Source organism: Mustela nigripes, chromosome 7, assembly GCF_022355385.1.
Source record: "Mustela nigripes isolate SB6536 chromosome 7, MUSNIG.SB6536, whole genome shotgun sequence".
Taxonomy (NCBI): domain Eukaryota; kingdom Metazoa; phylum Chordata; class Mammalia; order Carnivora; family Mustelidae; genus Mustela; species Mustela nigripes.
Genome location: NC_081563.1, coordinates 66225802 through 66253175, shown reverse-complemented (window position 1 = coordinate 66253175; position 27374 = coordinate 66225802). Strand labels below are relative to the sequence as shown.

Below are 27374 nucleotides of genomic sequence, written 5' to 3'. Positions count from 1 at the left end.
TAGCTGGTCTTAGTTTACTAGGTTTCAAAAATAATGAACTAAAATTCTCAACTTTCAGATGTCTTCTCAAAAAAAAAATCAGAACACAAGCTCTAATTTACAGTAAAAAAGAAAAACAAAATTCCAACCAGTTTTCCATCTTTTATATTAGAGAAAATGGAATGTTTTTCTTTACAATGAAAGAAATAGGTAAATTTTTTTGGATTTTTTAAAAAATAAGACTTTCTTAGCCTTGTATAAATAAATGCATTATACTTTGAGCAAAAAAAGCTTACAATTTTGTATTAGTTCATAAAATAAAATTCATACTTACCAGGGCAAATCGTGCTGTTTTTGTTAGATCCAACTATATTATCTAACAAAAAAAAATAAGTCAGTTACTTCAGTAATAATTACTTCTATTTTCTTAGTCCTTTACAACATACAAAGGATGTCTTTGGTCATAATCTCATTTAACCTGAGTAACTGTCAAGAATTAGTTGTGAGGGGGGGCACCTGGGTGGCTCAGTGGGTTAAGCCCGCTGCCTTCGACTCAGGTCATGATCTCAGGGTCCTGGGATTGAGTCCCGCATCGGGCTCTCTGCTCAGCAGGGAGTCTGTTTCCCTCTCTCTCTCTCTCTCTGCCTGCCTCTCTGCCTACTTGTGATCTCCCTCTGTCAAATAAATAAATAAAATCTTTAAAAAAAAAAAAAAAGAATTAGTTGTGAGGGGAGTGAGGGGATGGGAAAAATGGGAGAAGGGAGATACAGGATTCCAGTTATGAAATGTATGTCACAGGGATAAAAGGTACAGCACGGGGAATATAGTCAATGGTACCGTAACAGCATTACCTGGTGAGAGATGGGAGCTACACTTGTGGTGAGTGAAGCTTAATGTACAGACTTGTGAAACAACTATGCTGTTTACTGAAAGAAACGTAGCATCCTGTGTCAACTATACTTCAATTTAAAAAAATAGTTGTTTCAGTTACCACCTTTTATAGAATTGGGTGTGGATGAGGAAGTGTTAAAAGACACTAAATATTCTGATAAAAAAGTGAGGTTACAACCAGAGAAAAGACGGACACATTTTCTTTTACTTCTTAGTCATCCTCCAATAATTAGGATAGCTTTCTCTCTCTACAAAAATTTCTTAAACTCCAGAATAACACAATATTATTATAATTTATGTCTTGAAGTTTTAAAAAAGTAAGTAGGATATTATAAGTTCTGAATTTTAGACATATATTTTACAGTACATTTGCACAGGAAAAATATGAATGTCTATCGCAGCACTGTATTTAACAGCAAAAACTAGAAACAACTTAAATGTACATTAGAAGCAGAGGGGCTAAATTACAACATACTCATAGAGAATACTATATAAGACTTAAAAATAAATAAGAACTCCAGGTATCAATATGGACAGATTTAAAAAACTCACTGAATAAGAGAAAAAAAAATGCAGAACAATGTGTACAACAGAAATCAATTTGTATCAAGTTTGGAAACATGAAAAATAATACATTACACTTATAGTAATATAAACAGACACTGAGTGATAAACCTCAAATTCAACATTCCTTGAGGGATGGAGGTGAAGTGAGAATATGAAGAGGTGCATAGGAAACTTCAACAATTACTGCAATTTATTTTCTTTTCAAAAAAATTATGAAAAAAAAAATAGGGCAAGTTAGTTTTGATAAAGCTGACAGGAAATATATGGTGTCTGCTATATAATTATCTAAACATTTCTGTATGCTGCAAGTGTTTTATTTTAAAATTAAAGTTAAAAATGCATTTATCTTAATTTATACAAATGAAACTGTTCTGCATGAAAACATTCTGCAACATGCTTTTTAATGTTTTAAAAAAATTTATTTGTCAGAGAGAGAGAGCACAAGCAGGCAGAGTGGCAGGCAGAGGCAGAGGGAGAAGCGGGCTCCCCACTGAGCAAGCAGCCCCGTGTGGGACTCCATCCCAGGACCCTGGGATCATGATCCGAGCTGAAGGCAACTGCTTAACTGACTGAGCCACCCAGGCATCCCTGGAACATGCTTTTTTATCCAATTTTGTATTTTCAAGAACTTGTTAATAGTTCGAAATTCAGTTTTTTAACTGCTTTTGAGTATTCCACTGTATGAATATACCACATGTTCTTTATTTTCTTATACATTCTTGTACCTGTCACACATATGCATAAATGTTCCCTCAGAAATTGAAGTGATAGTATTATGTAATCTGTGCCCATTTTACAACTTAATTAATTTAGCAAACATTCTCTTTAATTGACTCCCTTTTAAAATGACTCATTGGATTAACCAACACTCTAAAACCACCCCTCCCATCCCTCATTTAAACCAGTTGAGTTGCATGCTTATCAAAAGTCCTTTGTTTGGGGCGGCTGGGTGGCTCAGAGGGTTAAGCCTCTGCCTTTGGCTCAGGTCATGATCTCAGGGTCCTGGGATCGAGCCCCGCGTCGGGCTCTCTGCTCAGCGGGGAGCCTGCTCCCTGCTCTCTCTCTGCCTGTCTCTCTGCCTGCCTGTGATCTGTCAAATAAATAAATATTAAAAAAAAAAAAAAAAAGTCCTTTGTTTACACTATTTCTGGCAGTATGATTACATACTTTAAATATCACAGACTGATGAAATATCATAATAATGTACCATCTATGGCTAAGCTGAATACAGTCTGCAGACTATAAGTCAGTAGAACTAGAAGTTGTAGCTGATGAATTATGGGTGTAGTTTATGGATAAAAGATGACATGGAAATTAAAAAAAAAACATTAAAAAAGAAAGTCTTACCCCTACACAAAGTATCAGCAAATGAGTCAGCATTTAGAATGTTACCAGAGTTTATTTTTTTAAACCGTTCTCTACTTTAACCAACTTTTTTGATTAACCCACAACTTTCGATCCTTATGTTGTGAAATTAAAGAGCTTTACTATGTAGCCAAATTATTCTCCAACATGATGGTTCCCCTTGGATTTTCTAATTTTTCCTTGTCATATAAAGCACTGAGCAGACAGCCTGTTACAGTTATACTACTTATTTCACTCTTTAAAAATGGAAATCATAAGCAGATAAGTAAGAGACCCTACCCTTTTCACACTTGTCTTCTGAAGTATTGGTCAAAAGTGGTGCTGTGAGAACATGCATACAATGGTTGTAGAAGAAATTTAGAAATTCACTTTTTTCAGTTTTCTGAAACATATAGAATTAAAAAAAATATTTTATTATCTTTTAATATCTTTAAGAATTAGTGTAGATTACATACAACAGATACTTTAAGATATCATGAAAGAACAAAAAAACTAGTTACATTCACCTTAACTGTATTTCTGCAGAACTGAGAAATCAAATCTATTTCATATTACTAAATTAAAATGAAAATAAGATTATAAAAAATTTTTCTGAGGAAAATTACTCAGAAGAATTTTTTTCCTAATATGCTTATGATCTGAAGTGGAATGAAGATCTACCAAGCAATGTTGAGAGGAGCAACTTACTAACTGCTGAAAATTTGAAACTCCATTCACAGCATATTCAAATACGAAAAAAACACCAAACTGATTTATCAAGCCACTTGAATCAGGACAGAATTTAGATCTCTTTTCTAAATTTCAAAAATTTCTTATTTGGAAATTTGGGAATCAGTATCTTTTGATTTTTTTGACCACTATTTTTATACAATGGTCTCATAAACAAGTAATGATTTAAAAACAATATATTCTTCTCTAAATATGAGGGAATTTTATAAAGAAAAAAAATCCCAGAATTTTGAGACAACAATTATTAGTATTTTGGAATACTTCCATAAGTCTTTTCTGAATGATTTCTCTTAGCAGTTGAGATCATTCAGTACATATTAATTTTTTCCACTATGATTAAAAAACACTTAACATTAAAATTTACCATCTTAGCCATTTTTACTGTTTACAGCTCAGCAGTGTTAAATATGTTACGTATGTTGTATATTAATTTTTAAGAAGTTAACAGAATAAGGCTAAGAGCCATAAACAGAAATGCTAACATTTTACTAAGATTTTCCCAGATTACAAATCTTCTATTTTGCCACAAATAAACTGCTACAGGAACACCATAGCTACTTGGATACCAAGTGTACAAATGCTCAAGTATTTATGATTTTAAAAAATTGTACAAATTTTAAGATTTTATATTTATATATTATTTATGTATTTATATATAATTTATTATACATGAAATCCTCTAAAACTGCCTAAACCAAAATATTTTTATCTCAGAATAATTTCTTACATTAGTTGTAGCCAGCATGTTCTCTGGATCAATTAGAGTACGAAGAAGTCCCATTAACTGAACAGCACCCCCTAGCTCAGGATCAGTATCACAGATCATTTGTTCAATTACTACATTAATGAGAAGGATATCCTGAAAGAAAATGTACTTCCATTAGGACTGGTTTGAATATGCGACAAATATACCAACTGAAAGAACAAAATCAGAACCAAAGAATAAATGAACTTATTTAAACTTTTATGTTCCTAGTATTTTTTCAAGTTCTTTAAATACACTAGATTGAAAAAGGCCCACTAAAAAAAGCAGAGCACACTAAAGCTTACGGCAACATCAATATAGGAGAGTGAGAAACAAAATCATTTATCAGTGATTCTTGTTCAATGGAGATTCTAACAGATTCTCAATCTAGGTTTCAGCCTCAGATATGAATTTAGAAGCGAATGAATGAGGAGGATCACACATCACGTGACCCTAAAACACAGACTATCTGAGCTTCAAATGAGAAAATCCTTTCTAGCAAAAAAGTGAGAAAACCCAGTACACAACTGGAGCAAGTGGATGTACACTGTTACATAATAACCTAACCACAGAGCTATGCATTAGTTGCATGCTTTTAGGTCTTAACTATGAAACTACAAAGTAGCTTGCAGAGACAAAATTTATTTACCTTTTGCCTGTATTTTTAAGCAATCTTAAGTGGCGCCTGAGTAGCTCAGTCGTTAAGTGTCTGCCCTGAGCTCAGGTCATGATCCCAGGGTCCTGGGATCGAGATGCATATCGGGCCCTCTGCTCACCACAAGCCTGCTTTTCCCTCTCCCATTCTCCCTACTTGTATTCCTTCTCTGTGTCTCTTTCTTTCAAATAATGAAATAAAATCTTAAAAAAAAAAGCCTTAGAAATTGAAGTACAGTACAAAGAAAAACGTTTTGACATCAGCTGATTTGAGAACACATTTATTATTGGGGGAAGAAAGGTAATAACTGAAGAAGATGAAATAAGGGAACTGCATGGAATTAAGATGAACTTCTTAAATTGGGAGAACTCTGTAAAGTAATAAAAATATTCAGTATAAAGCACTTAAAAAATGATTTTATTTATATGAGAGCGAGTGTGTGTGCATTTGCAAGAGCAGGGAGAGAAGCAGACTCTGATGAGCAGGAAGCCAGATATGGGGCTCTATCCCAGGATCCAGAATCATGACCTGAGCAGAAGGCAGACGCTTAACTGACTGAGCCACCCAGTCGTCCCCAGTATAAAGCACTTTTTGTTATTATTTTGTTGTGTTAGCCCCTTAAACTGAACATACTGAGGTTTCCAAAAATATTTCCCTGTAAAGTTGTTTGTGTTCTTAAATTCTGTTAAGAACCAACAAAAGCTTGTCACAGGGACTTAGCTGCTTAAAATGAGAATCTTAGCCCCTACCGCGTTTCAAAATTTCAACACCAATGAATCAATTCTGTCATGGCATTAAAAACAAAATAAAATCTCTTCAAAGAGGAATTACGATTTATGAAATAAAATTCATAGAGCTAATTAATAAATCCAGACCCAAGCCTCATTTCAATTGGAGGAAATGGTAGATTCTACACTAATCTGCTGCTCTTTCTTATAGTGGCACAATTGGCAAAGCTTAACTCATGTAAAATGTTAACATATTATGACAAGGTGTCATAAAATAACCTTTCCTCAGAACAGTGCTATGGCATTTACTTACTTTACATTTATGTCAATGTGTACTACTTACATTCTACCAGTTAATTAGGTCCTCAGATAATTTGAATTATATATAATCCTCTTTCATAAGTTCATTCATTTAAAACTAGGCACAAAAAAATAATAAGTGATGAATTTAGGTTACATCTAAATAAAACCAGAGAGGCAAGAAATATTTAAGGTATAGCTCATACACTGAAACGTCATTTCAATACAGTCTTCAAACTTTTTTGGTCTTCTCTCTTACATGCAGTTTCTCATAAATTCTGCTTCTAGCTGTATCAATGCCAAACTGAGTGCCATAATTCAGTGACTTACAAAATTGACAAAAGCTAATTTACATATTTCATGGTGAAACAGACTGTTAAAGAGAACTACAGCCTTTTTAGGAGGTAAGAAAGGAAATGCCTTTCTCAGGCCTGTAAGACTTCCCTGCCAGAGAGAGGTATATACACCACTGAATGCTATTCTTTAAAACATTTTAAGATCCCCAGGCTTCAGATAGGAAGGGCAAAACGTCAGCAGATTAACTGAAATCTCTAGGTTTAAAGTTTATGTTTGGATACAGGGTACTTGGATGGTTCAGTTAGTTGAGCATGTGACTCTTGGTTTTTAATCAGGTCATGCTTTCAGGGTTATGAGACTGACCCCAGTTGGGCTCTGTGCTCATTGGGGAATCTGCCTGAGATTCTCTCCCTCTCCCTTGGCCCCTCCCACAGCTCATGGTGCACTCTAATACATACATCTTAAATAAAATAAAAAAGACTACATTTGGAAAAGATCTTTAAAATCCATAAGAAGCAAATAGTCTGGAAGGCTACTAAATAGTTGAGGAAGCTTAACTGTCAAGAAAGTTTTAAAATAGGCAACAGTCCATGACTGTTCAATCTTTAAGACCACTACTTGGCCAGAGAACTCACACTGACAGAAAGGAGACTGTGAAGATTATATAGATCCTTGGAGGAAAGGCATCTTCTATTGCCCAACTCAGATGTAGCCACAGCTGATAATATCCTGAGGGAAGAAAGGTTTTGGAAAAAAATAGGCAAGGGGCATTTCTTTAGAGACAGCTGCTTTTGTTAATCAAGAACCTCCTGGGACAAGGAGTCCAAGCTACTGCTATTCAACAAGTATTTGATGAACCAGTGTATCACAGTTATGAATGAATGATTGCTATAAGTATGTTCACCCTCTTCCCAGACAAAAGCAGTTTTGCTTGACGTTGGGGGCAGATAAATTATCTTTCTGTTTATAGGTTACTGAAATACTAGGAGTCTTATCTGGACTTGAAGAAGACTACCTAACACTCAAATGATGGAAACTTGATTTATGTCCCTTGAGGGAAAGGTGGATGAGGAAAGAAAAAATGTATGAAAGTTAGGTAGCCATAGAGGAGAGACAACGTGGCTGATACTATGAGGCACCCAGTTAGTCTCTATTTTCATTGTTTTGCTAGCAGAGTCCAAATTTTGTTTAGGGGCAATGTACTTAGCTAAAACATAATTTCCCAGCATTCTTCATAGCTAAGGGTAACTTACTTTTGGACAAAGAAATCCAAGTAGAAATTGTTAATTGGAACCTCCAGGAAAGTGTTTTAAAATAAAACACAAAAGCTTCCCAGCCATTATTTTGCTCTCTGCCCTTCTTATTCCTGGAGGTGGAATAGCAATCTTGCAATCTCAAAGTAATAGACATTAAAACCAGAAAATGAGGATGATTGACTCAAAAGATGAAAGTCTTCTGTCATAATGGAGCTGCTTCAAGACTTACTGTGACATTAATAAAACTTTCATTAGGTAAAACCATTCTAAGTTGGGTTTTTTCTTTTCTTCTGTGATATAAACATTTAACATAGTATCTACCTTTTCAGCATATTTTAAAGCATACAATATTCTTTTATTTATTTATCAGATAGAGATCATAAGTAGGCAGAGAGGCAGGCAGAGAGAGAGGGAGAAACAGGCTTCCTCCTGAGCAGAGAGCCCCATGTGGGGCTTGATCCCAGGATGCTGGGATCATGACCTGGGCCGAAGGCAGAGGCTCCAACCCACTGAGCCACCCAGGCGCCCCAAGTATATAATATTCTTAACTATAGGTACTATGCTGTCCTATGTTACTCATCCTTTATAACTGGAATTCTATACCCTTTGTCTAGGATCTTTCCCATTTCCCCCAGCCCCACCCCCTGGCAAACACCATTGTTCTCTGATTCTATGAGTCTGTATTACTTTTATAATAAATATCATGTATTTTTCCTTCTGTGTCCGGCTTATTTCACTTGGCAAATTGTCCTCTAGGTTTATCCAAGATGTCAAGAATGGCACGACTTCCTTTTATTGAGGCTGAATAATGCTCCACTGTACATATATGAAAAATTTTCTTTATCCATTCATCTGCAGATGGACACTGAGGTTGCTTAGATGTCTTGACTATTGTGAATAATGCTGCAGTGAACATGGGAGGACAGGTATCTCTTCAAGATCTTTTGGATTTATGGACAGAAGCAAGATTGCTGGATCATATAGTAGTCTATTTTAATTTTTAGAGGAACTTTCATCTGTTTTCCATGATGGCTGCTCCAATATATCCCCATCATCAGTATACTAGGACTCTTCTTTAAAGGGATTTTATTTATTTATTTGACAGAGAGAGATCACAGGTAGGCAGAGAAGCAGGATGGCTGCTCCAATATATCCCCATCATCAGTATACTAGGACTCTTCTTTAAAGGGATTTTATTTATTTATTTGACAGAGAGAGATCACAGGTAGGCAGAGAAGCAGGCGGGAGGTGAGGTAGGGAAGCAGGCTCCCTGCTGAGCAGAGAGCCTGATGCAGGATTCAATTCCAGGACCCTGAGATTAAGGCAGAGGCTTAACCAGCTGAGCTACCCAGGTGTCCAAGGACTCTTCTCCATATCCTTGTCAAGACTTGTCATCTTTATTTTTGGTATTAGCCATCCCCCCCCCCTTTTTTTTTTTTGAGGACACATTCCAGATTTTATTTACATTTTAAGACTAACTTTAATTTCAAAATCACATATCCATATACTTATTCCTTTTTGCTGGTTGTACTTAAATGCATGGTTTGTCAAATACTGTAAACAAATACTTACCTTGTATGTTACATGTAACTCAGGAACGGCTTTTTTTTTTTTTTTTTTAAAGATTTTATTTTATTTATTTGACAGAGAGAGATCACAAGTAGGCAGAGAGGCAGAGAGAGAGAGAGGAGGAAGCAGGCTCCCTGCTGAGCAGAGAGCCTGATGCGGGACTCGATCCCAGGACCCCGAGATCATGACCTGAGCCGAAGGCAGCGGCTTAACCCACTGAGCCACCCAGGCGCCCCTCAGGAACGGCTTTTAACAGAAATTCATTGACCTCCCCAACAACATTTTTTTAAATTATAAATACAGGTATCTAAACAATCCTGAACGTATTTTTGATAGTACTGTAGTTAGGACCCAGGGCCACTTTAAAAATTAACACAATGTGAAAACATACATTGTATCTGCTACTTCAGATAGTTTCATCTGAAGCTCTTTCACTAAAAAAGATGGATCAAGAATGCCATTTGTTTTTCCTTCTTGAGATTTTTACTTTTCAGAAACACACATGCTTCCACAGCATGATTCTTCTCTCCATGATTTCATCTTGTAAACCTGAATTCTATTTTGAGTACTCCAGGTTTATGCATAAATGACAGTGCCACTGCCTACTACTTTTTGTCCTTCAAGTTCCTCCAACAAGCAAAAATTACGAAGAACTTTAACTCCTGTGGAGACAACCTTCTCCTACAGCCCTGATACTAGCCATCCTAACAGAGATGTGTGTACTTAGGAGAAATGTCTGTTCAATTCCTTTGCCCATTTTCAAATTGGGTTGGTTTTTTTTTGGCTACTAGGTTGCAGGAATTCCTTACATATTTTGAATATTCATATCTCATCAGCAATTCCAAACAAACTACATTTTTACTCCCAACCTATATACTATGTTATTGGTGCCAGAATTTATTATTTATGTACTTAAAAATTAAAAAAAATTTTTTTAAAAAAGATTTTATTTATTTGTCAGAAAGAGAGAGACAGTGAGCACTGCAAGGGGAGCAGCAGGCAGAGGAAGAAGCAGGCTCCCCACTGAGGAAGGAGCCTGATGCAGAACTTGATCCCAGGACCTGGGGCTCATGACCCAGGCGAAGGCAGACTCGTAACTGATTGAGCCACCCAGGTGTCCCAGAATTTATTTTATACTGTGTTATCTACTAAAAACTTTTGTAGTTACAGTTTTTCTTAATATTTTATCTTTTGTCTTTTATACTAGGGTTAAAAGTGATTTATACACCATGAATGGGGTTTTATGTTATATATGCCTATATGTTTATCTTCCCCAGTGAGATTTACATTTTCATATGCTTTCTTGTAGCTGTTTAGTGATCTTTCATTTTAAACTTTAAAATACTCTTTAAGGGATGCCTGGGTGGCTCAGTTGGTTAAGCAGCTGCCTTTGGCTTTGGGTCATGATCCCAGGGTCCTGGGATGGAGTCCCACATCGGGCTCCTTGCTCGGCAGGGAGCCTGCTTCTCCCTCTGCCTCTGCCTGCCTCTCTGTCTGCCTGTGCTCACTTCCTCTGTCTTCCTCTGTCTCTGACAAATAAATAAATAAAATCTTAAAAAAAAAATACTCTTTAAGAGGGGTGCCTGGGTGGCTCAGTGGGTTAAAGCCTCTGCCTTTGGCTCAGGTCATAATCCCAGGCTCCTGGGATCGAGCACCACATCGGGCTCTCTGCTTGGCAAGGGGCCTGATTCTTTCTCTCTGTCTGCCTCTCTGCCTACTTGTGATCTCTGTCTGTCAAATAAATACATAAAATCTTAAAAAAAAAAAAAAAGAATTCTCTTTAAGCACGTCTTGTAAGGCAGGTCTAGTTATGCCAGGTAAAGTATTCTCAGTTGGCAGGGTTTTTTTCCAGCACTTTGAATATATCAGCTTACTATTTCCTGGCCTGAAAGGTTTTTGCTGAGAAATTTGCTGAGATTTATGGGAATTCTCTTGTATGTGATGAGGCTTTTTGTTTTTTGTCTTGCTGCTTTAAAAATTCTCTTGGTCTTTGCCTTTTGACAGTTTTATTGTAATGTGTTTTAGTGAAGACATCTTTGGATAGAATCTACTTGGGGACATATAAATTTCATGTACCTGGATGACCATATCTCTCTCCTCATTTGATGCTATTAGCCATTATTTCTTTAAATAGGTTTCTGTCCCTTTCTCTTCTCCTTTGAGGGAACCATAATACATATACTGTTTTTCTTCATTGCACCCCATAATTCATGAAAGCTTTCTCTTTTTTTCACTCTTTTTTCTTTTAGTTCTCTGACTGGATAATTTCAAATGGCTTGTCTTTGAGTTCTCTGATTTTTTATTCCTGCTTGACTGAGTCTGCTATCAAAGCTGTTTATTGTTTTTTTCCCCCCTCAGTTTAGTCAATGTATTATTTAGCTCTACAATTTCTTTTGGTTCTTTTTTTTTTTTTTTTTTTTAGATTTTTATTTATTTGACAGAGAGAGAAAGCAAGCAAGCGTACGAGCAGGGGGAGCAGCAGGGAGAGGGAGAAGCGGGCTCCCCAGCTCAGCAGGAAGCCCAAAATGGGACTCGATCCTAGGGCTCTGGGATCATGACCTGAGCAGAAGGCAGATGCTTAACCAACTGAGCCATCCAGGCACCCCTCTTTTGGTTCTTTTTAAATACTTTTTCTCTGTTGAACTTCTCATTTTGTTCATGTACTGTTTTCCTGATTTCATTTAGTTATCTGTATTCTCTTGCACTTCAATGAACTTCTTTAAGACAATTATTTTGAATTGTCAGTCAGTTCATTTTCCATTATTTTAGGGTCAGTTTTGATAGCTTTATTTTCTTTGTTTTGGTGATGTCAAGTTCTCCTGATCTTTGTAATCTTGTGCTGATATCTGCCCATCTAAAGAAGCAGTTAGCTCTTTTCGTCTTTACAGACTGGCCTTGGCAGGGAAAGTTTTCACCAGTCAGCCCAGTCAGAGATTTTGGCTGGGTCATTTGATTAGGTTTATTACTAGGGTACATGGACCAGATTTTGAGATGTGTGTGGTAGTTTTGAGAACCTCTGCCTCTTTTCTTTGTTCTTAGCTATTGCAAGGGGATTCCCTCACTGTTCTGGGTAGGACCTCAAAGAAATGGCCCTCATGGTAGCATCCTGAAAGGCTGGAGATGTCAGTCAGACTCTCACTTTGTTCTCCTTTTCCCCATGAGAGAGAATCTGTGGGGCCAGAAGATCTCTCAGTACTGTGCTATGCTCACTTGGGGAGAAGTGACAAGGGTAAACTGAAACTGTTCTTACCCTTTTTCAATGTATCTTTTCTCATTTCTGTGCTCCACTCAAATGCTATTACGTCTCACGTGGACTCTAAAGTCACATGGAGGTATTCCTGTCTGTTAATAACTGTTAAATCAGTTTCTGTTGTGGGGACGAGACCTGGAATTTCTAATTCTGCCACCTTGCTGATGCCACTCCTGGTTTTTCGGATTCGGATATATGAAGTCAAACCCATTCCTAAGTAATACATTAATTTCTTATTCTCCTACTTCCTTCTGCCACAGGTCAGGTCTTCTTTCTTTAGTTATCTGTAGAACTATACTTCTAAAACAGAGACCTGATCAAGACATCCTTTGTTTAGAATGGTTGTAAAATAAAAGATTCACTCCTTGGGGACACTGGAGTGGCTCAGTTATTAAGCATCTTCCTTGGGCTCAGGTCTTTATCCCAGGGGCCCGGGATGGAGTCCCGCATTGGGATCCCCACTCGGCGGAAAGCCTGTTTCTCCCTCTCCCACTCCCCCTGCTTGTGTTCCCTCTCTTTGTGTGTCTCTGTCAAATAAATAAATAAAATCTCAAAAAAAAAAAAAAATTAAATAAATAAATAAATAAAAGAGTCACTCCTCAGACTGGCTGTATAGGTAACAAATACTCTAATACTGTGCTGTTTAATATGGTATCCACTTGCCACATGAGGCAGTTTAAAATTAAAAATAGTAATTCCTCAGTCACACTACCTATAGTTTAAGTGCTTGGCAGCCACAGGTAGCAAGTGGTTACCTTGTAGTTACAGAATAAACATTTCCATCATCACAGAAACTGAACAGCACTCTTCAAGCCTATTATTATAGTTACATGGTTAAAGAAAAGGAAAAAAACCCATGAAAATCAGACTTAGATTAAAAAAAAAAAGATGCAGGAGGAGACAAGGGCAAAATATGGGAATTTTTTAACAATCAAAATACTAGTTGCCACTGCAATGATACAAAAGTCTTTAAACTTCTGAATCCTTGTATTTATTTTTTAACTACTCTTAAGTGTCACTTTAATGAAACAAATAATTTATTAAAGAAAATACAAGAGACAGGAATCCACAAACATTCTAAATCTGTAATAAGAGTCATCTTGACTACTGTGAAATCTGCTGTGAAAATACATGCAAAATCAGACTTCTGTTTTTGATCAAGAAAGAGTGACAGGAACTAGATTTAGTTTCTATCTGGAACAACAAAAAAAAGCTAGACAAAATACATGAAACCACAGTTGGTAATACAGTAGACAATGGCCAGTAAAAGAAAGATGGGAAAAAACGAGATAAGCCCTAGGATACATGTCAGGTTCTATTACTACTACTACTACTACTACTACTGCTATATTACTGGATCCTGCCAAACTAAGTAAAAATCAACTCCTGAAATACTAGAATTAACCATAGATTTATACAGTTTCTGCCCCATAGAGCAGTATGGGACAGCAAGACAGTCTTATTCCAGAGGTATACCCACCTCAGTAAGTAATTATAATTAGTCCACTACAATGCATGACTACACCCACTCAAAAATAATGGTATTTTCAGAAACAATGAACAAATAGTTCTGGAACAATTAATGGATGGTTGAGCATACGTCTATGAACTAAAAGTCTTAACAACATTTAAGTTTTCTGTAAGGCATGTTTCATTTCTTAGTTAACATAATGGAGCAAGCCCTGGTGAACAGAAGAAAGAGCTGAATCAAAGGACCCAGCCTCTCTAATTGCAGTACAGCCATCTAAGATATACACTATCTAAGTGACCATATTAACTCTCCCATACCTATTTCTCCAATGGCGGAACAAAGGAAATGGAATAGAAAAATCACTATAAGTTGGATTACTCTTTCAAAATTCAAGCTAGCTAGAGTTGAACTGTCTGATTTCTAAAGCTGTTTGCTGGAGTTCTTTACAGGTAGCATTAAAATATTATACAAACAAATCCAATTTTCCTTGACCTGCTTCCCCAACAATGACATTACTCAGGCTAGAAAAAAATTCATGCTCAAGCAAGTACAGCTAAATAATAAAGAGGTACAAAAAATTACTGGAAAATTCCTTCTTAAAAATCAAATGTTGACTTGATGTGCAAATAAACCATGATAGAGTAACTCTAGTTAATACGTGTCAATGCTGGACTACCAAATCTATTCTAGGAACACCCTCTCTTAAATAAATTTTTATATATATATATATATATAATTTTTTTCTTCACCTCTCTTAAATTTATAATCTTAATTAAGAGGGCCCAATGACTTTCTTTCCATTGAAGACTGCTTATTCCTACGTTCTCTCTTTTAATTCTTTTTATACTGCCATAGTAGCTTCTGCAGTTACAACCTCAGAGTCAGCCTTTGAATGCCACCATCACCATCTTGCAATATTCTGAGAAAGGGGTCTAAGTTAGGGCTTGGCAAACCACAAGACCATTTTGCTGATTGCCTACTTCGTACATAAAGTTGTAAGGTAGGGACGCCTGGGTGGCTCAGTTGGTTGAGCTGCTGTCTTCAGTTCAGGTCATGGTCCCAGCGTCATGGGGTCGAGTCCCCATCGGGCTCCCTGCTCTGCAGGGAACCTGCTTCTCCCACTGCCACTCTGTCTGCCTGTGCTCTCTCTGACAAATAAATAAATAAAATCTTAAAAAAAAAAAAAAGTTGTAAGGTAAAAACATTTACTGGAGCATAGCTACACCATCTTTGGACAATTCATTCTTATAATGGCAGGGTTGAGTAACTGCAACAGATACCAAAGAGCTCATCAAGTCTTATTTATCTTCTGGCCTTTTAAGGAAAGTTTGCTATCCTTCACCTAAATAGCAACATTCAAGTGAGTTTAACCAAGATTTTTGAGAGATTTTTCAAGGTTTTAGTTATATCTAAATCAAAGTTTTAGAGAAATAATACTCCCATTGGTTTCATCACACTCTAACCTCATACTATTCTCAGAAGCACATATTGTTACTTAAAGTACAGTTTTGTGAGTTTAATAATTTGCAATATTGCAAAAAATAATCAGCAAAAGCCGGGAAGTGCTGGGTACCTACACATGGAATTGAGAGATTATCTGGAATCTCTATTTTCTGATTGGGAAAGATAAAGAACATACTTCATTTCATTGTTCTAAGATTTCTTAAAACTTTTAACTTTTTGTTACTGAGATACATTTTATAATCTATGGCATTAGACAGTAATTATAAGCTACGTGGCAAGCATGACAAAAAGCCAAATGAAAATTTTTCACTAACAATTCCTGGTAAGATCAAGAAAATATTAGCATCATCGGGGTGCCTGGGTGGCTCAGTGGGTTAAGCCTCCGCCTTCGGGTCAGGTCATGGTCTCAGGGTCCTGGAATCAAGCCCCAAATGGGGCTCTCTGCTCAGTGGGGAGCCTGCTTCCCCCTCTCTCTCTGCCTCTCTGCCTACTTGTGGTCTCTGTCTGTTGAGTGAATAAAAATCTTAAAAAAAAAAAAAAATGTATCTTAGATCCCATGACTATAGTAAGTAAGAGGAAAAGAAAGAATGACAGGAGCAGGAACATTATACTGAAGTAGAAAAAAAACTGATGGATGTGATGAAAACATCTTTGTTGTTTAAATGTATAAATTATTTAAAAAATGCACGTGAAATTTGTTCTGCAGCAACCTGAATGAGGGCTAACATAATTAGAAAAACAATAATTCTTTTGATCCATTTGACATGTCAGAAGAAAGCAAAAGCAGCTCTTCAAATTCTACAGAACTTAATGGTCTAATTCCTTAAGTCTGTGAAACAGCAAAATAGTCTGAACAAAAAAACCCCTTTCAGTTCATTTTTTAATTTTAAGGGAATTCCTTAATGTGATGCACTAAAGAAAACATTAATTCTGTACCATTTCTGATACAAAGAAATAACCTAAATCAAATCACAAGGAAACATCAGACAAGTCCAAATTGTTGGATACTAGACCAGAAAATTTTCAGTATTGTCTTGCTTAAAAAGAACATTACTGGGACAACTGACCAAATCTGAGGTAGAACTGCAGTTAGATATTAATACTGTAAAAATGCTAACTTCCTGATTTTGATAATTTTAATAGACACTGAAGTAGACACAGGTAAAAAGAAACTTTGTGATCATTTCTGTACCTTATTCTTCAATGATTTAGAAAAAAAATAATTATTTCTGTAGGTAAATGTGTACATACAAATATAAGCAAAGAAAGAATGCTAAGGCAAATTAGAGATAAAATATGAACAACTGGGAATCTGGGTGAAGTGTATATGGGAGTTCTTTGTACTATTATTATAACTTTTCTGTAAATTTAAAATGATTTCAAAACAAAAAGTTAAAAAATGGATGCAATTTTAGGAAACGCGTTATATTCCATATAAAATATCAAAGAGCTCAGAGATTAGCTCTTGTATTTTTTAACTTTATTATGGCAAATTTCAACTTCCAGAATTATTGTAAATTCCACATATATAATTCTGTTAAGTATTTCAGTATAAAACTTTACAAAATAAGAACTCTTAAAAAAATCCCAATGCTATTATTATATCTTTAAAAATTAACACGAGTTTATTTTTAAGTGAGAAGTACAGTGAAAATACCTGCCAAAATAAGTGGTTCAGTAATAGTTGTTTAGTTATCCAGTCAGATTCTAAAATAAGTTTTACTGAGTGGTTCAAAGAACATTAGCATAAAAATATGTGAAATCTCTGGAATAACAAAAATACAGCAATTATTCCTGTTATCTATCTGTCTAGCTTAGAAAAAATGACTATAGTAAAAAATGTTAGTATTCTCTGTTGCTTAATATGTATTTTAATATGTAATCCAGGTTCCTAAAACAAATCTGCTCCATAATACTGGAAAGAAAAGTTCGAATGTTGTGAATTTACTTTAAAAGGGCTCCAAAATAGCAACTGCCCACCAAATACACAGGTAAGTCTTTTCTTTTTAAAGGTTACCAGAAGTCAACAAAAAATTTAGCATGTAGAATCCTTAATTTTGAAGAAAAAAAAATTTTTTAATCCTCTTTTGTAGTCTAACTCCATTATTTTGAGGCAACAGAATTTATAAATTGTTAAACTGCTAGATCTCAGAAAATCTGGGGAAATGAAGACCTTGAAGACTAGGATTATAAAAAAAAGACTGAGAAAGGAACTTTACATAGTTAAAGATCAGTAATTGCTTCTCTAAGTCTCATTCATCAACTGAATATAAACAAGGAAATATTCTAATGAAAACAGAAATAAAAGCTTTCAGAGTTAAGAATTCTAAGAGTTTACTATTCTCATGATCTGAAGCAATTTTATAATGAATGTCCTTAATCATACACATCACTGAGAATGCACCAATTAAGAGTGTTAAATTCAAAGTTACCTTCTGTAAAGGATGGCACAAAGATACACATATCAACAGTGAGATTATAAACTGATTAATAAACCAGGTATTTATTTCTTTGAAGTCAGATGTAGTACCATTTGGGATGAAGAAAAAAAAAAAAACACCTTAAAACATACTTAACATAAAGATTTCTTCTATTTCTTTTCTACTGCCTAAAACTGCAGCATTAGCTCAAACTGATTCTAAAATAAAATTGCTTTAAGAAAAAAAAAACAAAAAAAACAAAACCCCACTGGAAATACCTAACTAAGAATGTAGAAATCTAAGGAGAGAGTAAGAGATTAAACACAAAACATATAAAAAAACTGTAGTTTAATTCAACAGTGACTCGTAACAAGGGTCAAATTAACAACAGAAATCAAAATCTTTTTTAGGATGGAACATAATTATATTTGTTTACTATTTAACACTGAACTATATTTGATGTAAGAAAGGATACTTTAAATTACAGCTATATGCTCATTTTGTTCTTAAAAGAGTTTAAGGGGAAAGTTTAAGTATTTCTGTAGTGGGAAAACACACTGGTCTCATTAATAAACATTTATTCACATGGGAAATAAAAGACATTTGAACAAGTGAAGACAACTTGTTAGTTATATTAGAAGTGCTTGATGTAAGGGGCTTGAAATTACACATCATTAGACTTGAACTTTTTTGAAGAATTTGATTCTATTATAATCTATCTCAACTCGGGTTTGCATACAGCTTTTTAAAATAAATCAAATGCCACATATTCTGGGCTTGCTGAAGTCGTAGCTGATCAGAAATCTATTTTGCTTCATTGAAGATTTAGATTGTAGTTATACTTTTTTTCTCAATAGTATGCAAACAGTATTGGTAATTCACATAGAACCAGAGCATTATTACTTACATCATCACTCTGCTGGGCTTCTTGCATTACAAATTCTCGGACCATGGATGGGCTAAACTCTACCAGATAAGAAAATATATCTGTAGCTGCTGATCTGACTTGCAAATCATCCATGCCCTGGTAAAAGGAAAATTGGGTTAAAGACTGTTAATGAAAATTATGCCACATTCCCTTTTTCCAAATCTATGCACATCAAGTATTTGGATTTAGACATTGTACTGGAATCCTTTCTTCCTTTTCTTGTATAAATATTAAAAGCTTTAAAGCAGCTCCATTAGTTTCAGTTTTTGCCATCAGAAAGATAAATATTCAGAGAATATTTAGCAATATTTAGGAATCAGCATAGGATTATACTATTATACTTTAAAAATGCTTTAAAATTTTTTTTTGTATTTACATATATGCAATATGTGAATGATGTTACCTAGTTAAGACTTCAAAATTTTCCAGAATCTGTCTTTGGTCCTGAATTTGCCAGTTACTCCTCCGAAACTGATTCTCTCTTTTATGACTCTCCTAACAGAAGATGCTTTTGAAAAGCACTCTGGGTATTTTTATTCTTTGTCCATATCTTAGTTTTCTAAGGTAGTGATCCTGAATGCTCTTCCCTCTTTGACAGATGAAGGATAAATGACTCACAAGTTACAAAATCTTCAAGTGATTCTGAAAACATTCCTTAACTCATTCTCAAAGTGTAGTCTAGGGACATGCATGAGATTATAACTATTTTCATAAAAATAAACAATACTAGGGCATTACTGGCCCTTTTCTCTCTCAGTGTATCACAAGTATAGTGGGGTTTTCCAGAGGCTACAAGACATACGATATCACAACAAATCAAATGCAATGAAAATCTAGCTGTTTTCTCTTACACCAAATGTTAAAGGGATGGGCAAAAAAGGTGAAATGCCACTCCTCACTAAAATTTTTTTTGTTTCTGGAAAATTACATTTTCATAAAAGTTATATTATTTGTAAAATGTTTATCATCTTAAATAAGTATTTTAAAAAATTTTCAGTTTCAATTTTTCATACAACACCAGTGGATAAAAATCATATAAACAATTGTGTTGAGAACCACTGCCCTAAACCATACTGCAGATGAGCCATGTTGGTCCAGTCTGTCCTCCATCTACTCACTGGTCAAAAAAGGAACGGTATTTTAATAGTTTCTATGAAACATAATATTGTTACAGAACAAATAAACATGCAGGATTTTTATTCACTTGAAGCCGTATTATGCAGGTGCTTACATATTAATATTACAAATTTAAGTTAATAAAAATCCAAAAGCTGAACACACACTTGTGAAAGTGAATCATAAGCTAAAATATATAATTCAATATGCATTACTATAATAAATATTTTCACATACATAATATAGTACTACAAATTCACAACTTCAGAAACATGAAAAGAAACCATATAATTACCATTACAATTTCAAGAGCAGGAAGAATTCCCAACTTTGCCAAAGTTTTGAAAAATGCATCCCTATTTTGAGGTTGTAATGTCTGAGAAAATGCACAAAATTCCTTGAAAAAGTTAACCTGTAATATTAGAAAATAAAGTCAGAAGTTGACACACATAAGAGCAAACATGGGGCACACTTTAATGTGATGTATCACAGTATAATATGCCCTTCTCAAGGACCTTGATTTCTTAGGGTGTCCTGGCTCCTTTAAAGCTGTATTCAAAGAACATATTAAAAACTAGCATCTTGGGGCACCTGGGTGGCTCAGGGAGTTAAGCCTCTGCCTTTGGCTCATGTCATTATCTCACAGTCCTGGGATGGAGCCCTACATCAGGCTCTCTACTCAGCATGGAGCCTGCTTTCCCCTCTCTCTCTGCCTGCCTCTCCACTTACTTGTGATCTCTCTCTCTCTCTCTCTGTGTCAAATAAATAAGTAAAATCTTAAAACAAGACAAAACAAAAAAAAAACTAGCATCTCTCTAAAAGTGAACTTTGCATTATTTCTGAGCGCTGAACAATGAACTCTCCAAAGACATTACAGTGTACATGTAATATGTAGAGTCCCAGAGGGTGAATGCAGATATAATATTCTTAACTAATGATTTAGGTGCAAAAATGTCATGTAAGGCATGTATCTTGAATTAGAACCATGTACTTTCACAGAAACATGCTATATAACAAATGGTGGCTGGGTTCTCAAAGAGCTCTCAAAAGTACAATTCCGTTTTTTTTTTTTTTTAAAGATTTTTTATTTTATTTATTTGACAGAGAGACATCACAAGTAGGCAGAGAGGCAGGCAGAGAGAGAAAGGAGGAAGCAGGCTCCCTGCTGAGCAGAGAGCCCGATGCAGGACTTGATCCCAGGACCCTGAGATCATGACCTGAGCCGAAGGCAGTGGCTTAACCCACTGAGCCACCCAGGCGCCCCTACAATTCCGTTTTTAAGAACTGGAAAGGACATTAGACATTCCCGAGTTTAAAGAACTAATTTTATAAATGCGAAAACCGAGTAGGCAATCAACTATACCAAGATGACTTGGCCGACTTTAACTCCGCATCTTTCTTCAATTCTTTTTTAAAGCCCAAGCACCTGATTATAATATTTTAAAAAATGACAAACTGCTAGTAAACAGCAATTTACTAGCAGTTTCTTCCTCCAAAGCATGAGTTATACCTCAGAAAATACATATATTTTGAAAAGAAAAAAAAACATTTCCAAGAACCAAATTACTTATCATGCATTTATTCAAGAAGCATGGTTCTTAACTTTTCCCCCCCTTAAAAAAAAAAGAAAAAAAGAAAAAAAGAGAGCTGTTCTATAATGTAACTATAGCTATAAAAATATATGAGCTTGCAATTCTGTCCTAACATAAACCTTGTATCTAATTTTGGGTTTTGTAAGACACATAAGTCCCCTCACTGCAGGGTAAAAATCACATCAAGATACTTTAAGAAACTGGTAAATATACAACACAGTAAGTAGGAGAAACTTAGAGAATAATTATAAAATATAAATATGTATCTTTCATTTCATATTTATAAAAAATTCTCTTAACAAACTCAATATTAAAAGCTGTATATGCCAAAAGGTAAGTGTTCTTTAAAGGTTCAAATTTCAAGAATAAATAACTTACCAATTCACGCCGTTTATCATCATCTGTAGCCTCATCCGTTAACTGTGCAAAAACTTCAGACAAAAACTTCTCATCTTCCTACATGAGAAGAAATAATTACTAGGAAAAAGTCTAACATAAAAAGTTATAATCATTTGTATGATTTACACCAATTATAATAAAAATAGCTGAAAACCTAATCATAGTTTCATCATGAAACTTAAAATTCATGTTAGGGATGCCTAGGTGGATCAGCGGGTTAAGCCTCTGCCTTTAGGTCATGATCCCAGGGTCCTGGGATAGAGCCCCACATCGGGCTCTCTACTCAGCAGGGAGTCTGCTTCCCGCCCCCCTCCCTCTGCCTGCCTCTCTGCCTACTTGTGATCTCTGTCAAATAAAATTAAAAACAAAAAAAAATTAACGCTACAAGTTTCAAACCCTGACTATACTATTTAGTATTAGTTATACACTAATACCTCATTTAACCAGAAACTTCAGCTATAAAGAACCCTTGGCGGGGGTGGAGTGGGAAGACCAGTTATGTTCTAGAAGTCATGCATGAAAACTCACGTATTTTAACTCTATAGTTTAAGGATCTGCAGCTCCCTCTCAGGGTCTATTCGTTAACTTTTTTTTTTCTTTTTTTAAGGATTTATTTGAGAGGGAGTGAGAGAGAGAGGATAGAGAGAGAGAGTGCATACGCATGCACAAGCTGAGGAAGAGGCAGAGGGAGGGAGAAGCAGACTTCCTGCTGAGCAGGGAGTCAGAAGAGGAGCTCCATCTCAGAACCCTGGGATCATGACTTTTGGGATCATGACCTGGCCAAAGCCAGATGCTTAACTGAGCCACCCAGAAGCCCCCATTTATTTGCTTTTAATTTAAATGTAATTCAAACAAGTTTGAAGATCTCATTGTCAATCCACCATAGATTAGAAAAATGAGAAATTACAAATATGGCACAGGAAAAGCAGTAAAGGAGACTGAATTCTGGCAGTGGTTAAGACTGCAAAGCTTCTAAAATATAAGAACTCACAAAATATAATTACCTAGGGCCATTTGGCGTACAGGTTTACATTTTCTTGTGGTTCCCAAGGATAAAACTAAATGATAAAACACAGTAACTGCTTTTCACACTGATGACTCTGAGGTATTATAGGGCAGATATGTTTTAGTTTCTATAAGCACGGTTTACAAGGACAAACAAAAATATCGTGGGGTATGTATTATATCATCTTATTTTTAATATGAATTTGTGTGTCTAAAGTCGAAAAGGGGTAAACATTAGAGTGTTAATTGTGATTATCTTTTGGTGATGGATTATGAGTGCTTTTCTGTTTATCTGTATTTTCTTATTTTTCACAGTAAGTATGGACTATTAAATTACAAAGGAAAAAACTGACACGAATACTGAAATTCACTTTGGAGATTTCCACAAAACCTGCTAAGAAAAAAAAAAAACTTGTGCTTTTAACAATGAATTCTGGAACACTGAAAAAATACAATTAAAAAATACAATTAAAAAAAAAGAAATCTAAAACAAAAAGAAACCTGTGCTTTTTATTTTTATTAAAGATTTTATTTATTTGACAGATAGACATCACAAGTAGGCAGAGAGGCAGGCAGAGAGAGAGAGAGAGAGAGAGAGGAGAAGCAGGATCCCCACTGAGCAGAGAGCCCGATGCGATGTGGGGCTCAAACCCCTTTGGCGCAGACTCTGGTCTTCAGATTGAGCCCTGAATCAAGCTCCCTGCTCAGTGGGGAGTATGCTTCTCCCTTTCCCTCTGCTCCCCCTGCCCCGGCCCCCACCCCTGTGAGCTTTAGAGCTCTCTCTCTCAAACAAATAAAATCTTAAAAAAATAGTAATTAACTGACAATTTAAAAGTCCATCATAAATACAGCTGTAATGTTTCCCCTAAATACCTGTTTCTCCAAGTAATCAAACTAGTCTCTTTAGATAACCTTAGTTTTTTTAATTTAGTTTTAAAAGTCTTTGTTTTTAATAAAACATAACTTTTAAGACAAACTGTGTGTGGCTACTTTTTTGACTTACACAGCAAAATCTTATGGGGGAATGAAGAGCCACTTTTACAAAGTCTGAATCAAACTGTTCTTTGCAGTAATATAAAAATAGGCACAGGCTCAAAATCCAAAAACCCAGAGGGTGCCTGGCTTACTTACTCAGTAGAGCATGCAACTCTTTAATCTTAGAGTTACGAGTTCAAGACCCACACTGGATGCAGAGTTTATTTTAACAACAATACCACCACCACCCAAACCCAGAACCCATTCACCATTACTCATCTAATGCAGAAATTTAGATTAGATCAGGCTTGAAGAGGTTACATAGATTGCCTAGTCTAATTTTATATTTCAAGAGACTGATGTCCAAAGAGTGAACTTATCTGAGGCTCCCTAGTAACAGATGGATTTAGAATCCAGGTCTCTGGCATGATGAGATTTTTGTCATTCCCACTGTATAATAAATTATAGGTCAGAGTCCTAAGTTGTCATTATTATGAAACAAACAGAAGTAAAACATACATAACAGAGTAGAATAGGCCAAAACTAGTAAGATAAAATGGAATATGTTAAATTCTGTATGAGTTCAAAAACCTCTAAAACAAAATGGAGAACTATACTAACTGTATTACTGTAAGTTGTTTTCTTAAAGAAACAAAGATTTTATATATTTACTTAGTTACTGGGAAGAAAGGTTAGAAATTTCCTTTTCTAGTGCTGACATCCATAAAATATGTCAAAAAAGAACTAAAGTACTGATTTCATTGGTTTGTTTTTGACTCAATTCTCATTTATGAAATAGAGAAAATATATATGGTAAAATGTCAACATTTACGATACCCGTCCTCCACCATTTCTAGTGAAGGAAGAAGTTAAAACTTCCTGTCGTGAAAAGGATCTGTAGCTCTCTGTGTAAAAATAACTTCACTTTACTGGCTGTAAGAAATTTAATTTTTAAAACATTTTTAAGAATATTTCTCAATTCTGGGCACATGGGATTTTGATCTGCAGTTAGTTAGAAAGTTAAGGTTAACTAAACCCTTATGCCCCAATCAAGCTTAAGGGAATCTCAACATGTATTAGAGCACATACCAGGAGCCAGTGATCACAGTAAGTACTTTCATATAATTTCTGTTAATTAACCTAATTCAGGCTAGGAGTTATTTTATGTACCTTCAACACTTACTTATTTTGGTCCAGATAAACAGAATTCTTATATTTTTACTTGCTTATGTAATTCATACAGAAAGTTAATACTCATTTAAAAAGCTATAGTTATCAGGATGCCTGGGTGGCTCAGGCAATTAGGCCTCTGACTCTTGGTTTTGGCTACAGTTCTAAGATGGAGCCCCACAGCTGGAGCTGAAGATTCTTTCCTCCTCCCCAGCTCATGTGTGTGTGCCCATGCTTGCTCTCTCTTTTTCAAATAAATAAAGCTACAGATATGTATTCTAGCTAGAAGGGTATCTGGAAATATCTAATACCTAGACAAAAAATTTGTACATGGAAGCCTCAGAGCTGGCCTTTAGGAAATGAGCCTTTAGAGGCCAGTCCCCATAATCCTAATTCCTTTGTCTCACATACTGCTGAGAATAAAAAAATAGAATTCAGCACCACTGCTGACATATAAGATAACTAAGTGGTAAACCCTGGATAAACAATAGGTAATTCACAGTATCTATTTCATAAATTCATCTAATGGACCAGAAATAAGTAAGACTTTCTTTTCTTAAAGCTACATGTGATTTATATAATTACAGCCTTTATAAATAGATATATAACAAAATATATAAAATGACACTATAAGTATTTATTTATAGGTTAGTTTGCATAATTTATTTTTTAAAACATAAAAAAGCATTTATGATCAAGTATTATAGATTCAGAAACCCTTCTGAAGTCAAAAACAGTCATTTGAAAGCTTCTGCACTTGAGTTTTCTGTCAATGAGTTCTTTACATCACCTTATACTGAGTCTACTTCCAAACTCTTGAACTGTAACAGAAGTTAGCAAGTCAAATGGGACCTTGAATTGTACAGTAAGTATGGTTTTTTTTAAAAAAAGCAGGTCCTATATACTATAAATGGACCCTCATTCATAAGTCTAATTTTCCTTATACCTGTTACTGTGGAGTAAGGAAAAACTGTGAGGTGAAAGAATGATCTAGAGAAGTAAATCCTAAACAGAAAATACAGTTATAAGAGAAATGTGAATGATGGTTAGAAGCAACATAAAATGAAATCTCATAGCTAAGTAACAAGACAGAGATTCTCAACTTTTTGGTCCCAGGACCACTTTAAACTCTAAAAAATAATGGAGGACTCAAAAGAGCTTTTATTATGTGGATTATGTTTATCAATATTTATAATCACAACTGAGACATTTAAAAACATTAATTTGTTCTAGAAATAAGTGATTTTAAGTTTATGTAAGTATTTTATATGAGTAAATTTTATAAATTAGAAAGAAGTGGCTCTGTTTTACATTTTTGTGAATTTCTATAATGTTTGGCTTAATAGAAGAAAGCTATATTCTCCTATCTTCTTTCACATCCAGTCTGTGATGTTATGGCTGGAGTATATGAAGAAAATACTGCCTCACAGTAACAAGAAGCTGGAAAAGGAAAAACTTCACAGACCTCTCTGAAAGGGTTTTAGGAGCCCCAAGAACACACTTGAGAACCCAGTACACTATGTACACAGAAGCTGCACGAAAAATTTAAAGAGTGATATGGACATGACAAAAGCAGTTATGTAGGGAACTATGGGTATAGTATACTACAAGTAAAACAAAATCTTCAAAATCATCCTTACTACACTGTTAGGGTATAAAGGATTAACATGAAAAACATGGCATAAACTCCTCTATTTTTGCAACTGAAGGAGGCAGTAAAACCAACCTCACATAGTAAAAAAGTATAACTGTTATTTCCTGAAAATTAATGTTTCTCAGTCCTGGCTGCACATGTGAATTGTTTGGGAAACTTCAAGCACACATACAAACTCATATATACCCCTAATAATAACTAGGTCTCACAAAATGGACTAAAAGATAGTCTTTAAATAGCTGCTTTTGCTCAGGGTGATGAAAAAGTTCTGGAAATGGATAGTGGTGATGGCTGCGTAACATTGTGAATGTATTTAACGCTACCATTATATACTTAAAAATAGTTAAAATGATGAATTTTAAACTAGATGCAAAAATGAAGTTTAAAAAAGTTCCATCATAGAACACTTAAAAATGTAAAAGGGCAACAGTAAAGGGTTACTGTCAACAAGACAGTAAACAACAAGTGTTGGAGAGGATATGGAGAAAGGGGAACCCTCTTATACTGTTGGTGGGAATGTAACTTGGTATAGCCACTTTGGAAAACAGTACGGAGATTCCTTAAGAAATTAAAAATAGAGCTTCTCTATGACCCTGCAATTGCACTACTGGGTATTTACCTCAAAGATACAGATGTAGTGAAAGAAGGGCCATCTATACCCAATGTTTATAGCAAGAATGGCCACAGGCCACAGTCGCCAAACTGTGGAATGAGCCACGATGCCCTTCAACAGACTGGATAAAGAAGATGTGGTCCATATATACAATGGAGTGTTATGCCTCCATCGGAAAGGATGAATACCCAACTTTTGTATAAACATAGATGGGACTGGAAGAGATTATGCTGAGT

The 27374-nt window shown here is 35.2% G+C and overlaps 1 protein-coding gene across 2 annotated transcripts in view; it reads right to left on the bottom strand.

Annotated features, from left to right (window-relative positions):
* PPP4R3B (protein phosphatase 4 regulatory subunit 3B) overlaps nucleotides 1-27374 on the bottom strand; it is a 67942-nt gene that overhangs the window by 18158 nt on the left and 22410 nt on the right. For both annotated transcript variants that reach the window (XM_059406048.1, XM_059406046.1), the window contains exons 5-10: nucleotides 21701-21778; nucleotides 20026-20142; nucleotides 18594-18710; nucleotides 4259-4390; nucleotides 3082-3184; nucleotides 314-355 (exon numbers count right to left, since the gene is read on the bottom strand). In XM_059406048.1, the coding sequence (XP_059262031.1) occupies nucleotides 314-355; nucleotides 3082-3184; nucleotides 4259-4390; nucleotides 18594-18710; nucleotides 20026-20142; nucleotides 21701-21778 (589 nt within the window). The remainder of the gene's footprint in view (nucleotides 1-313; nucleotides 356-3081; nucleotides 3185-4258; nucleotides 4391-18593; nucleotides 18711-20025; nucleotides 20143-21700; nucleotides 21779-27374) is intronic.